Here is a 14,619-nt window from a genome sequence, read left to right as displayed (position 1 = left end):
TGCCAAATATCTACATATCTATGAATATTACTATGGGTTCACACTTGTTATTTTATATTTTTAAGTAACAGTAAAAACCACACAATATATGTAAACACTAAACAGTGCTCTAATTTTACATTCTACAGACCAGAAGACAAAGGGCTCTGTCCACGTTCAGGTGTTTAGACAGATATCTCGTGTTGCGTTTATAGAAGGTTACGCCCCCTCTCAAACGAGCACTTGCCCGGTCGGGCAACCTGAAAGCAAACTCCACCTGCACGGAAGTTATATTTACCTGCCAGGGGCAGGTGCAGGGAAACCCTTAGTGTCAACGCCTGACGGCCATGCTACACCAGGCTTTTCGCGCACAAAACGCACGCGTTTACCCTAAACGCGTGCAGGGAATTTAGGTCCAGTCCTATTTTAAAAAACGCACGCGCAGGCCACGCGTTTAGGGTAAATGCGAGAAAAGCCTGGTGTAGCGTGGCCATAAGTCAGATGAGTCACAAACAGATTGAGACCAGTAATAGCTTGAGCACATTGTATTTATAAAACGTAAATGCAAGTGTGAATAATAGTAATTGATCTTGGCGTATTTATCAGGCTCTGCTATAGGCTACAGTACATCACTCCCTGCTCAGCACATTAGCAGACAACCATTCAAGAGCAGGGAGTTATAATATCAATCTCCCCAGGGGAAAAACAGAACCCTTCAAGACAGCAGAGCCTAGTGGTAGTGCTGTGAGCAAACAAAGCACCTGGCTACAACATCAGTGTTAACACATCGACAGCCAGAGGAAATGCAATGAATCAGGTGAGCCTAAGTAGACGTCAATGTAGTCAGCCGCTTGACACGTCACATCTATTATTATTACATTTGAGACGGTAACACGTGAGCACACACTTCGTGCACAGTTCAGTTGGGAAAGCCATAGATAGTAGCGCCGCCTACGCCCGTGCTCCGTGGCCGCGATACGTCACCGACCATACCCCTGCATTTTCAACCCAGCTCTGTGGATTCCCTTTCTGTGATGCGATGGCCCGAGAATATACACACGGACAGCCTGACACAGAGAAACAACAACAACAACAACAACGCCACCCAGAGTTGGGACCAGGAAGCAGAGTTGCAGTCCTACACAGCTCTCTGTGCTTCCTCCAGTGCAGCCACCTACCCCACCTATCCTACAAAATAGAACTATTCAAACTATACAAAATAGAACTATACAAACTATACAGTCTATACAAACTATACAGTCTCTGTACAGGCTGAACAAACCATATAGGCTGAACAAACCAAAGGAAATAGGAGCTGTACACACAAACTTGATACAAATCAAGACCAATACAGTAGTACCACAAAATACAAATATCAAATGTGGATTTCTAAATATTAGATCTCTACGCAAAAAAGGAACACTGGTAAATGAAATCATATCAGACAATAGTCTTGACTTATTTTGTCTGACTGAAACGTGGCTGGGTGAGCAAGAATATGTCAGTTTAAATACAGCCACCCCACCAAGTCACACCAATGCCCATATCCCCAGAGACAATGGTAAAATTGGAGGTGGAGTTGCTGCCATCTTCAATTCAAGCCTAACAATTAGTCCTAGAGCCAAAGCCACCTACAAATCATTTGAAAGCTTGACTCTCAACCTTTCACACCCAAGCTGGAAATCAATACAGCCCCTAATAGTCATTACAGTGTACCGCCCTCCCGGCGCTTACACACTATTTCTATCTGAGTTCTCTGAACTTTTATCAAGTCTAGTCCTTGAGTCTAATAAAATCATCGTAATCGGTGATCTAAATATTCACGCGGACATAGGAACTGATAGCCTAAATAGAGCATTCATCTCATTGATTGACTCAATCGGTTTCTCTCAGTGTGTAGATAAACCTACCCACATTCTCAACCATACCCTTGACCTCATTCTGGTCTATGGTATTACAATAGAGCACCTCATAGTTTTCCCACAAAATCGTGACCTCTCTGACCATTATCTGATAACTTTCGATTTTACATTAATGGATTATACACCACTGGACAAAAATGTCCTCGGCAGAAGTATATCCGAGAGCGCTGTAAATAAGTTCAAGGAAACAATTCCATCAGCCATCAACTCGGTATATTTCAACAAAATAGAAGACCCGCACACCTATAGTCCTTCTCAAATCGATCACCTTGTTGATAGTGTCACAAGCTCATTTCAAATGACACTTGACTCTGTCGCTCCCCTGAAAAGGAAAGTAATAAAGCAACAAAGGCTAGCCCCATGGTACAACTCGGAAACTAGAAATCTCAAGCGAACGTCTCGCAAACTTGAAAAAATATGGCGCTCAACCAAACGGAAAGAATCGTGTATAGCCTGGCAGAACAGCCTCAAAATATACAAAAAGGCCCTCGACAATGCCAGAGCCACCTATTATTCATCCCTAATAGAGGAAAACAAAAGTAACCCTAAGTTCCTTTTTGACACTCTGGCGAAACTGACAAAAAGTAATGATTCCACTGATCCACGTATCCCTACAACTCTCAATAGTAACGATTTCATGAGTTTCTTCAATGGCAAAATAGGAACTATCAGAGATCAAATTGATCTACAACTACTCTCAGCCCCCACTGGACTGCCCCCAAATATGGTGGTCCCAGAGATGGCTGCACACCCAAATATATATATGGACAGGTTCTCCCCAATCGAGCTCTCTGAGTTCACTTCAATGATAACCTCCTCAAAATCAACGACATGTCCCCTGGATCCAGTTCCAACTAGATTACTCAAAGAGGTCCTGCCCCCGGTTGGTACATCCCTGCTCAATATGATCAATATGTCCCTGGTGACAGGCTACGTGCCACAATCCTTTAAGGTAGCTGTAATCAAACCACTTCTCAAAAAGCCTACTCTTGACTCAGGCATTCTAGCTAACTATAGACCCATATCAAACCTTCCATTTCTCTCCAAAATCCTCGAGAAAGCAGTCGCCAAACAGTTATGTGACTTTCTACATAACAACAATATATTCGAAGGCTTTCAGTCAGGCTTCAGAGCTAACCACAGCACTGAGACGGCATTGCTGAGAGTTTCAAATGACCTCCTGACTGCAGCAGATAATAACCTCCTCTCTGTACTGGTATTACTGGACCTTAGTGCTGCATTCGACACTATTGACCACCACATCCTGCTACAGAGACTGGAGCACCTGGTTGGCATCAAGGATGTCGCACTGAAATGGTTCGAGTCCTATCTGTCTGACCGATTTCAGTTTGTTAATGTCAATGACGGATCCTCAACACGTGAAAAGGTCAAATACGGAGTTCCACAAGGCTCTGTGCTTGGACCAATACTTTTCTCTTTATATATGCTCCCTCTGGGTAACATCATCAGGGAACACTCTATAGATTTCCACTGTTACGCGGACGACACTCAACTATATCTATCGATGAAACCGAACGAAACGGACCAACTAGTCAAACTTCAAGCATGTCTTAAAGACATAAAGAGTTGGATGACCCGTAATTACCTACTCCTCAACTCTGACAAAACGGAAGTTATCATTATTGGCCCTAAGCCCCTAAGAGACAAACTAGCCGACGAGAACTTTTTCCTAGATGGCATTACCTTGGCCTCCAAGGCCACTGTAAAGAATCTGGGAGTTGTCTTTGATCAAGATATGTCCTTCAAATCTCACATCAAACAAATCTCAAAGACTGCCTTTTTTCACCTGCGTAATATTGCAAAGGTTAGGCACATCCTGTCCAAAAATGACGCAGAAAAACTTGTCCACGCATTTGTTACCTCAAGGCTGGACTACTGCAACTCGCTATTGTCAGGCTGCCCAAGTAAGTCTCTGAAAAGCCTACAGCTAGTTCAAAATGCTGCGGCGCGTGTGCTAACAGGTACCAGAAGAAGAGACCATATCACTCCTTCACTGGCCTCTCTACACTGGCTCCCGGTTAAATACAGAATAGAGTTCAAAATTCTTCTCCTCACCTACAAAGCTCTCAATGGTCAGGCACCACAATATCTCAAAGAACTCATCGATCCCTACAAACCAAATAGAACAACAGTGCGTTTACAGTATGCAAATATGCTTACTGTCCCAAAAATATCAAAAGTTACAATAGGAGGCAGGGCGTTTAGGTCCCAGGCACCTCAGCTGTGGAACCTTCTCCCGGCTTCGGTCCGTGGGGCTGACACGCTCTGCACATTCAAGACTAGGTTGAAAACCTTTCTCTATGACAAAGCCTATAGCTAGACTTGTCTCCAGTACTCACTCACCCGATAGTCATAAGGGTGAGAACTGAGTAAGGGGAACCTCCCACCAAACCCCGCACCTGTGCTGTGTGTGTCTGCTAAATACCATGATTGTACATTGTTTGTGTGGGTTTGTCTCCCAGCAGTGCTTGTAATATACACCGTATAGGCTCCAGTAAGGCCTGCCACTAATCCAACTCCTTCCCCGGAGTCTCTTTTTGTCCTCCACTTCACAGTTCCGTGGACCTCTAATATTTAACCCCCAACTGACTGCCGAGTGTGACCGTGGACCAGGCCACTTCACGGAGCCCAGCAGTCTCCCAGCAGTGCTTGTAATATACACTGTATAGGCTCCAGTAAGGCCTGCCACTAACCCAACATCCGGGGAATCCTTCCCCGGAGTCTCTTTTTGTCCTCCACTTCGCAGTTCCGTGGACCTCTAATATTAACCCCCAACTGACTGCCGAGTGTGACCATGGACCAGGCCACTTCACGGAGCCCAGCAGTCTCCCAGCAGTGCTTGTAATATACACTGTATAGGCTCCAGTAAGGCCTGCCACTAACCCAACATCCGGGGAATCCTTCCCCGGAGTCTCTTTTTGTCCTCCACTTCGCAGTTCCGTGGACCTCTAATATTAACCCCTAACTGACTGCCGAGTGTGACCGTGGACCAGGCCACTTCATGGAGCCCACCAGAAGTGTGACCGTGGACCCGGCCTCACAGTGCACGACCTGGACCAGATGTGGACCAGGCCCCTCCATGGAGCCCACCCTGTCTATCTCTCTTCTATTCTTTCTTCCTATTCCCCTCTACCCCCCCCCCCCCCCCCCCCCCCCCCCCCCCGACACGGTCGAGGCAGATGGCCGCCCACCCTAGAGTCGGGTTCTGCCTGACGTTTCTTCCTAAAGGGGAGTTTTTCGTTACCATTGTCGTAATATTGCTTGCTCTGGGTGGATCTTTGTTGGTTGTAAAGTGTCTTGAGACAACTTGTTGTGATTTGACACTTTAATAAAATTGAATTGAATTGAATTGAATTGAACGCGGTGACGGAGCAGAGGATACACAACATTCAAGGAGAAAATGGTAAATGGTAAATGGTGCATTTATATAGCGCCTTTTTCCAAGGCGCTTTACATAGATTGTGCATTACATTCACCCATTCACACACACATTCATACACTGATGGCGGCGGAAACCATGCAAGGTACCAACCAGCACATCAGGAGCAATTAGGGGTTCAGTGTCTTGCTCAAGGACACTTCGACACTAACTCTGGGGGAGCCCGGGTTCAAACTGGCGACCTTGCGGTTACCTTGCGGTTACCATCCGGAAACTATACCCCCTGAGCCACCGCCGCCGGAGCAGCGGACACACAACATTCACAGAGAAACATCTAGTACAGAGTGCATAAGATGATAAGCCCACATAGTACTGCTGCACATGTGTATAATAAACCCCTCACCTGAACTTAGCTCACAGGCTATGTATGCATCATGTGTTTATGTTCATGTACCTGAAGGCCCAGGAGAGTGACACGTTCTATCTAGTGATTAAATTAATAAAAAAAACAAAATGCATAGAAACCTATGCTATCATCATATGACTTTATCTATCCATGCCATCTGTATTGTGGTCTGAACACTTCTTTTGCGGTACAGTATGTGTTCAGGTGGGTCTAGAAATGCTGCCCACCCAATCAGAGTTAGATAAATGGAAATGGTGCAGATATTTTGGTGGAATCTTTTATATTGGACAAAAACAATATTCTCCTTAAATGTTGTTTGGGTGGGCAGGAGTCCGCATAAAATCTCCTGCCATAAAACGATGAACAATAACAGCATCTTCGTAGATAATACAGTGAACTGCAATGCTTTTGGTCAAAAGCCCCAACGCAAGACAACATGCAAATATACAAAATACAAGTGTGAGGGGCTACACCAACTTTACTTCACTGTCCCATTTAAACTACAGTCTCTTGCACACTGGTTCTCAATGTGTCTGCAGTCTGCACACACTCTCCCCCACACACACACACACACACACGCACGCGCCACATACCTTGATCAAGACAACGTCTACAGTCCTCTCTCCCTTGGGACAGAGGGTGTACCTTCTCTTGTGTCTCTCGTACATGCTTAGCGCTCGGCCCACTGTCACACAAGAGTCAAGAGTAATAATCCACAATGTGGTGGTGGTGGTGGTGCCGCCCCGGTGGATCAGCGTGCTAATGGACACATCCTAGAAGAACCTCCGTGGGTCTGAATCCAGAAAAAAAACATTCTCTCTCTCTCTAAGAACTATGGCTGTTCGTCTGTGGTTCTCGTCCCCGCACTGCTGTCTGGAATAGGATCGTTAGTGAGGGAGGGAGAGGGTGGAGGGCCCGGGCTCTCCTTGGAGAGGACCAAATGACGGGTGGTGTCAAAAAGCAGTAAAGCACTGCAATTACTTTTCCCCTGTGCCCCGAGTGACAACACAACACAACGCAACTGAACTGAACCCAACGAGACCCAAACGAATGCCAACGCAAGTCGTATGTGCCGTTCAAATGCTGATGCAGACTTGAACAAAAAAAAGATAGTCCAAGAGCAGAGTCCAGAAGAAACTTGGCTAATATCAGAAAAGAAAACGATACTTCTAAAAACCCAGAATTCAGCTAAATGTGAAAGATCCTACAGCTCAGAAGGTACAGGCAGACAGATCCTACAGCTCAGAAGGTACAGGCAGACAGAGCCTGTGAGAGATCCTACAGCTCAGAAGGTACGGGCAGACAGAGCCGTTGACTGTTTCCTAGTCCAATATTCCGATGCGTAATCCAGTTCTCTTTCTTGCTGCAGTTTAGGTTGGAAAATGAGACACGCTGCCCACATCTGTTCCCAACGCCAGACCTCCCCTCCCCTCCCCTCCCCTCCTTCTGATCCTCCATTCCTCTCTCACACTCCACCCATTGCATTCAGTTTTCTCTCAGAACAGAATTCCCTGCCTTCCCTCTCCTCTCTCTCTCACACACACATCCGCACGCACACGCACACACACACTGCTAGAGTTGGTCTTTCTCCTTTTCTGAGATGCAAGTGAAGAGCAGAGAGAGAGAGAAAGAGAGAGAGAGAGACAGACATGAAAACAGACACAATGAGAATGGGAGATAAAAGGAGGGAACTGGAGATAAAAGATTAGGAGTGAATAGTTTGCACAGTGGGTGGAAGACTACTGTGTGTGTGTGTGTGTGTGTGTGTGTGTGTGTGTGTGTGTGTGTGTGTGTGTGTGTGTGTGTGTGTGTGTGTGTGTGTGTGTGTGTGTGTGTGTGTGTGTGTGTGAGAGAGAGAGAGTTTTAAGTGTTTGCTACATTTCTTTCAGACAATCAATCACAAACGACAGTACAATGACACATTGTTGTGTCAACAATGTGTCATCTCTCATTGAGAGAGAGAGTAAGAGAGCAAGAGAGCGAGAGAGAGAGAGAGAGAGAGAATTGAATTGACAGAGAGAGAGATTTGTATATAATTTGGAACCAAATACAGTTCAGGGAAAAAAAATAGCCGTAGAGTTTAAATAGAGCTGAGGTGGTTGATGTATGATTAGTAACAATAATCTAAAACTACAACTACTGTAACTTGGGAAATAAAATAGTCAAATAATTGCAATGAAGCAAAGTGATATTTGCCTCTAACGTAGTTAGTTAATGTAGTGGAGTGGTCTCTGAGGCTAGTAGTAGTCTAGAAAAGTAAAAACACCACAAAATTGTACTTAAATAAGTTACAGTACTTGAGTACATGTACTTAGTTACTTCCCACCATTGAGAGTAAATAGTGTTCTTGTACTTGTAAGTAAAGTAAGGCCCTGAGGTCCTTGGTCGCCTCATCGATCACCAGTGGATTTGGCCCCATAAGCCCCATTGGCTGTTTTCATTAGCGCTTTTAATTGCTCAGTTAAAGTGTAAAATGTTACTCCTTGAGGACCAGAAGGAGAGCAGTAACCTACAGCCAATGAGTGGGAACAACCTATAACATCTGTAACCAATCAGCAACACACAAACACAGCTGTCACCATGGCAACACATGTGCCCCATTCATTTTGTGTGACGCAGGGCGCGCACGAGACAGAGGGGAAGGGGTTCCAGCAGTGGACGAACAAGAGAAGAATGGAGTGAGATAATGAGCCAGAGAGAGAGAGAGAGAAAAGAGAGGGGGAGGGAGGGAGAGATAGAAAGACATGAAGAGAAAGAGAAGGAGTGAGAGAAAGACACACACACACACACACACACACACACACACACACACACACACACACACACACACACACACACACACACACACACACACACACACACACACACACACACACACACACACACACACACACACACACACACACACACACACACACACACACACACACACACACACACACACACACACACACACACACACACACACAGAGAGACAGACATCTGGAAGCAGTTATACCAAATATGAACACAAGGAGGCGACGTATGCAGTGTACTATGCATGTACTGTATCAGTGTACAATGTATGTGTGAATATGAACAGTAAATAGAGAGACATCAACACTCCATGATCTATGCTTTACTGTAGTAGTAGTATGATCAAGTAGGGTGTTAATTTGCACAAACACAAGTTAGAAAATGGAGATTTCTGCCAACTGCAACGATATGTAACGTCATGCAGCACGCGCGCGCACACACGCACACGCACACACACACACACACACACACACACACACACACACACACACACACACACACACACACACAGTGGAGTAGCCAGTGTTGCTGGTCACCACACTGCCCTCTGTCTGTAGACACAGAGCCATTACAGCTGGAACCAGACTGTTGTGAATGTGAACTAACCTGTGTTAACGTTAAACTCTCTGTGATGCAAAGAGCATGGGATTGTTTTCTGTGCTTGGTTTCAGTTGACTCACATGGCAACATCGTCAGTAAAGAGTAGTGCCAATGGATGGGTATCGTTGGGATTTTTGTGAATCCGGTACCGGTACCGGTTCTGCTTATCGATTCCGGTTCCTAACGGTTCCCTATTTCGGTTCCAAATGGTATAAAATAACTATTTAAATAATAGGTCAAATGTTTATTTAACAAAAAGTTTTATTCCTATTTATTGCCTTAGTCAAATGTAATGAATAGAGTAACATATCCTTTATTCGACAATAACACACACACGCACACAACACACACAGCAGTGGCGTGCAGACATTTAGAGGGGCAGGTGATCAAGTGGAAAAAAGGGCACCTTGTGCAGCGCTAGTAGTGTGAGATTTATAGATTTTGGGGCCTAAATAATATATTAGAAGCTTTTGATCAAGAATTGATCAATGTAACCATGGTCCACATACTGTACAGTGTACACTGTACAAAAAAGGACCCCCTGCCCTTTTCCCTCTGGACAAATGTGCGCCCACACACACACACACACACACACACACACACACACACACACACACACACACACACACACACACACACACACACACACACACACACACACACACACACACACACACACACACACACACACACACACACACACACACACACACACACACACACACACACACACACACACACACACACAGTAAAGGTCAAAATCCTAGTTTGAACGTTCCCATATCTCTGACTGTGACCCCCGTCTGGTCTAGTGCGTCATTTGGAGACAGCTCAGCAGGATTTATTTGACCCCTGACCTGACCTGGTCTGACCTGTCTGTCATGGCATGGATGAGCAGTGAGCTGGAGGCTAGCTGGGCCCCATGTTCATATACAAGCAAAATATAGATATTTTTAGCAATGGTAAACAAGCTCCTGATTGATCTTAATAACAGGAACCATGTCATAGGTGAGCGCCTCATATTATGTGTCATCCAGTCTGGAGCACAGCAGCTCTGTTGATGATCAAGCCATAAAGCGGAAGTGGGGCCTCCTCCCCACTTCCGTTTTGGCTTTACAGTCGCGCAAATGTATCCTAATATAAATCAAAATCATCGAAGCATATAGCTTGCTGCTCAGCAGAAATGGAAAAAAATCACACCTGTGTGAACTGAGTGGTGCAAATCCCCCCCCTCTCTATCTCTCTCTCTCTCATTAGCAGGCAACAGTGCAGCACTATCTCTCTCTCTGTTTCTGGCACTTTTGGTACTCATTGGTACTGGTGCTCATAGTCACACACAAACACACAAACATGAACACACGGTTGAACACACGGTTGACACGGACATTGCTGTTCCTTGGAGTGGTTGCACCACTCAAAAATTATATAGAATGTAAAGATCATTTGAAAAAAGATGCGACAAACAGTTGCCGACGTCCTGTCCTGTGTAGTTCCAGACTCTATAGATATGGAGCATTCGGAGATTGTGGAATAGTTCCAATAGTTCCAATCCCCGTCTCTCTCTCCATTTCCTGTCACTCTTAACCGTACTTTCCAAATTAAGTCACAAAAGCCCCAAAACATACAAAGGACACATTGCAGGTATGTGCACATGAACTTGGCAACTTGCCAGAACAACAAGTAAATGTTGTTATTTGTACATACCTCCAGGAGGCTGTCAGTCTGGTGAGGAGGACACTGTCTCACCTCCAGGAGGCTGTCAGTCTGGTGAGGAGGACACTGTCTCACCTCCAGGAGGCTGTCAGTCTGGTGAGGAGGACACTGTCTCACCTCCAGGAGGCTGTCAGTCTGCTGAGGAGGACACTGTCTCAAGGCTGTGCTTCTGTCTGGGTCTGAGGAGAGAGAGAGAACACCAGAGGTGGAAAAACTACTCACATACTTAAGTACAAGTAATACTGCAATGTAGAAACAAGTATTGGCATCGAAATGTACTAAAGTAGAGAGTAGAGAGTACACATTATGCAGAATGTCCCATTTCACAAGTTTTCAAATGCATGAAATGTATTAAAAAAACATTAGAAAATTGCAGATCTACAAGCTCACAATCTGTCGCATCGCGACTCATTGTGATATTGTAGATCGGCTATTTTCAAATGGCCGAAATGTATATAGGGCTGAAGTGGTTAATGTATGTTTTGTAATGATAATCAAAATGTACAAAGTAACTAAAGTTTTCAAATAATTGTAGTTTCCTTTTACTTTCCAATAAAGTAAAAGGAAATATCTCAAAACGGCACTTAAGTGCAGTACTTGAGTAAATGTGCGTAGTTACTTTATACTGCTGAGTACACACTCCTACAGAGGACATGAAACACGGTAACACAGCTGAGTACACACTCACAGGCCCTTTTTTAAACTAGCTCCTCGCCACTCGCCCTACACACTTCCACTCGGTTTGAGCATAGATATATAAATAACCGAGACGCAATGCAATGCAAGTGGATGGGAGGGGGATTCCGGTGCCATCTCTATTATTTATATATCTATGCTCAAACCGAGTGGAAGTGTGTAGGGCGAGTGGCGAGGAGCTACTTTCAAAAAGGGGGCTACAGAGGACATGAAACACCATAACACACTCCTACAGAGCACATGAAACACTGTAACACCGTAACAAAGCACATGAAACAGCACTGGCAGAACAGGGAGATGGAACAGCTTCCTTTATACATGAAAGAGGAAGGGGAAAAAAGAGGAAATCAACAGACCGTTTGTGTTTTTAAGACATTCACAAACAGGTAAAGACACGAGTGCTCTCTCTCACACACACACACACACACTCACACTCACACTCACACTCACACTCACACTCACACTCACACACACACACACACACACACACACACACTCACACTCACACACACACACACACACACACACACACACACACACTCACACTCACACTCACACTCACACTCACACTCACACTCACACTCACACTCACACACACACACACACACACACACACACACACACACACACACACACACACACACACACACACACACACACACACTCACACACATACTTCTGTAATAGGACAAAGACCGGGCCAGGGGTGTCAAACTCATTTAGGGTCACGGGGCTGATTGGGCAAGATTGGATTTCATCATCTGGGCTGAACCAGTTGTGAGCCCAATCATGCAGTGCACGCTGCCTTCGTGCACACACTGCACACACGTGTTGCCTTAGTTGTTTTCCAACCTTCTCCAGATTGCCTATAGTTAGCATTTTAAGGATGATTTACATTATGGGTATTTTAAACGGTCGTGAATCGTTTTCTTCTTCCCCAAATCTTGCCGCAACCTGTATTAGACACCTTTTTGGGTTGCTTCTATACTCATGACATGAGCAAGGCATTTGATTTGGCATAGTTGTTCTAATAATGACTGATAAAGATTAATGTCTGAATGAAGAGAATATTGTCGCTGTCGGGCAGAAACCTTGTATGCGATGGTTCATTGGGAGTCATTTGGAACTTGTATTGCAACGGGACAGGAGTGGATGAATGTGTGGTTGGCACTGGTTGCACACATCATTTGTGGTGAACATGGCAGTTGTTGAAAGACTTCAAAAGTTGAACCGATGGGTAAACCCCATGATGAGTCATATGTGTTGTTTACCACTTTAGAGAGGTGGAGGTTCTGGGGGGATGTGTGGTTGCACACACACTGGTGAACGACACAGTTAGCGGGTGTTTAATGACTTCAAGAGGTTGTCCTCTTTTAACCACAGAGCCTGAAGACTCACCTCTACAGACTCCACCTCACCCTTATTCCTTCTTTTCACCTTGTTTTTGTTTTGTCTTAGTTTGTCTGATTGATGCTGGCTATACTGTACTATGCATTCGCATGTTGGTCACATAATTATCGTCAGGTGGAAACCTGGCGATACCCGACTATCCCACAATTTGTGGGATAGTGGTTGGAGTGGTGCAACCACTCCAAGGAACAGCAATGTCCGTGTTAACCTATGTGACTATGTGTGTGGCTATGTGACTATGAGTACCAGTAGGGGCAAAAGTGGCGCTGTTGTGCCAGAAACAGAGAGAGAGAGATAGTGCTGCACTGTTGCCTGCTAATGAGAGAGGGGGGCAGGGGGAGAGGAGAGTTGCACCACTCAGTTCACACGGGTGTGATTTTTTACACATTTCTTTCTGCTGTGAGGCGACATCGATACAGACTGTGCCATCGTGCCCCCATGTTTTGAGCTTGTATATCTGCTGGTCTAAATGAACAATTAAGTTGTAAATGTAACACGGCTCCGAGACATGGACACTTTCAAAGAAATTAGAGAAACGGCTGGATGGCACTTAATACACCCGCCTTCTAATGAGAGCACAAAATCTCTCTTGGAAGAACCATCCATTGACTTCTCTAATATACGGCAACCTGCCCCGTGTTTCTTCACTAGTCCGGTCCAGAAGAACACAGTTTGCCGGCCACTGCTACAGAGCTGATCATGAGGTATTATCTTCCTTTCTTCTCTGGAGTCCTGCCTCAAAAGCAGACCAGAGGTAGAAAACTGTCGTTCCCTCTCCCTGCCATCGCTAGTAGGGACACATGCATCAGTAAGCAGGAACTGGGGATGACGATGAAGGACCGGAAAGTCTGGCATGGCATTGTGAAATCCATGATCTCGACCACGGTCAAAAAATTATGAACACGTATGGTTAAAACTATAGACTGATTTGTGTTGTCAGATGGGATACTGTACTGTAGCTGGAGGTGACGTGCAGCCTTTGACTAACGGTTGCCCAATTGCCTGGGGCATAAATGTAATTATTGATTCAGAATCAATACGAGAAATCGATAACAGCCATGTTAAACAAGCCCAAAGTCGCTTATAATAAGCAGACATGGTAACACTGGTGTTGCCATGTCTGATCTCTTCTTCGACTTGTCTCACACTAATCTAAATAACTGTCATAGTAGCTTGTGGGCGTTGGCTTGCTAAAGATGACAAGTCCACCGCAGAGCTTCTGTGAACTGGTTGGAGTGACAAATACTTTGACAAAGATACTGTATATTCTGTTGATTACAAAAGGCAGTGAAGGCAATGATGCAAGTGTGTTTACATAAAGAGTGTCTCTCTGATTGGTCGGACATTCAGAACAATACATTCACTGCACCGGGCCGTACTACTGTGACGAATAGCCTTTGTAAAAAATCACACCCGTGTGAACTGAGTGATGCAACTAGTCAGTGACGTCACACACTAACCATAGCAACCATGCTCACATGTACGTGGGGCCACGTACAGGTACACACATACATAGACACATACAGACAAAGCTGGTTGTTGGAGTGGTTTGCACCACTCAAAAAGAAAGAAAGAAAACTAGATGCAAAAAGTGTCTGGTTGCCTAGAGACGAGGCAGGCAATATGTCAGCCAATGAGGAAGATAGCTTGCTGGTACGGCCACTACGGCATGAGAAAGATAGCTTGCTAGTACGTGA

At 45.1% G+C, this 14,619-nt stretch overlaps 1 protein-coding gene across 1 annotated transcript in view; it reads right to left on the bottom strand.

The window, feature by feature from the left end:
• LOC306923282 (A-kinase anchor protein 13-like) overlaps positions 1–6,389 on the bottom strand; it is an 88,421-nt gene extending 82,032 nt beyond the window's left edge. The window contains exon 1 of the mRNA XM_079501322.1: positions 6,301–6,389. Coding sequence (XP_079357448.1) covers positions 6,301–6,375 — 75 coding nt within the window. The 5' untranslated portion in view covers positions 6,376–6,389. The remainder of the gene's footprint in view (positions 1–6,300) is intronic.
• Between the last annotated feature and the right edge of the window lie 8,230 nt (positions 6,390–14,619).

This window comes from Electrona antarctica, assembly GCF_951216825.1.
Source record: "Electrona antarctica genome assembly, chromosome: 5".
Lineage (NCBI taxonomy): Eukaryota > Metazoa > Chordata > Actinopteri > Myctophiformes > Myctophidae > Electrona > Electrona antarctica.
This window is presented reverse-complemented; position numbering and strand designations above follow the sequence as displayed.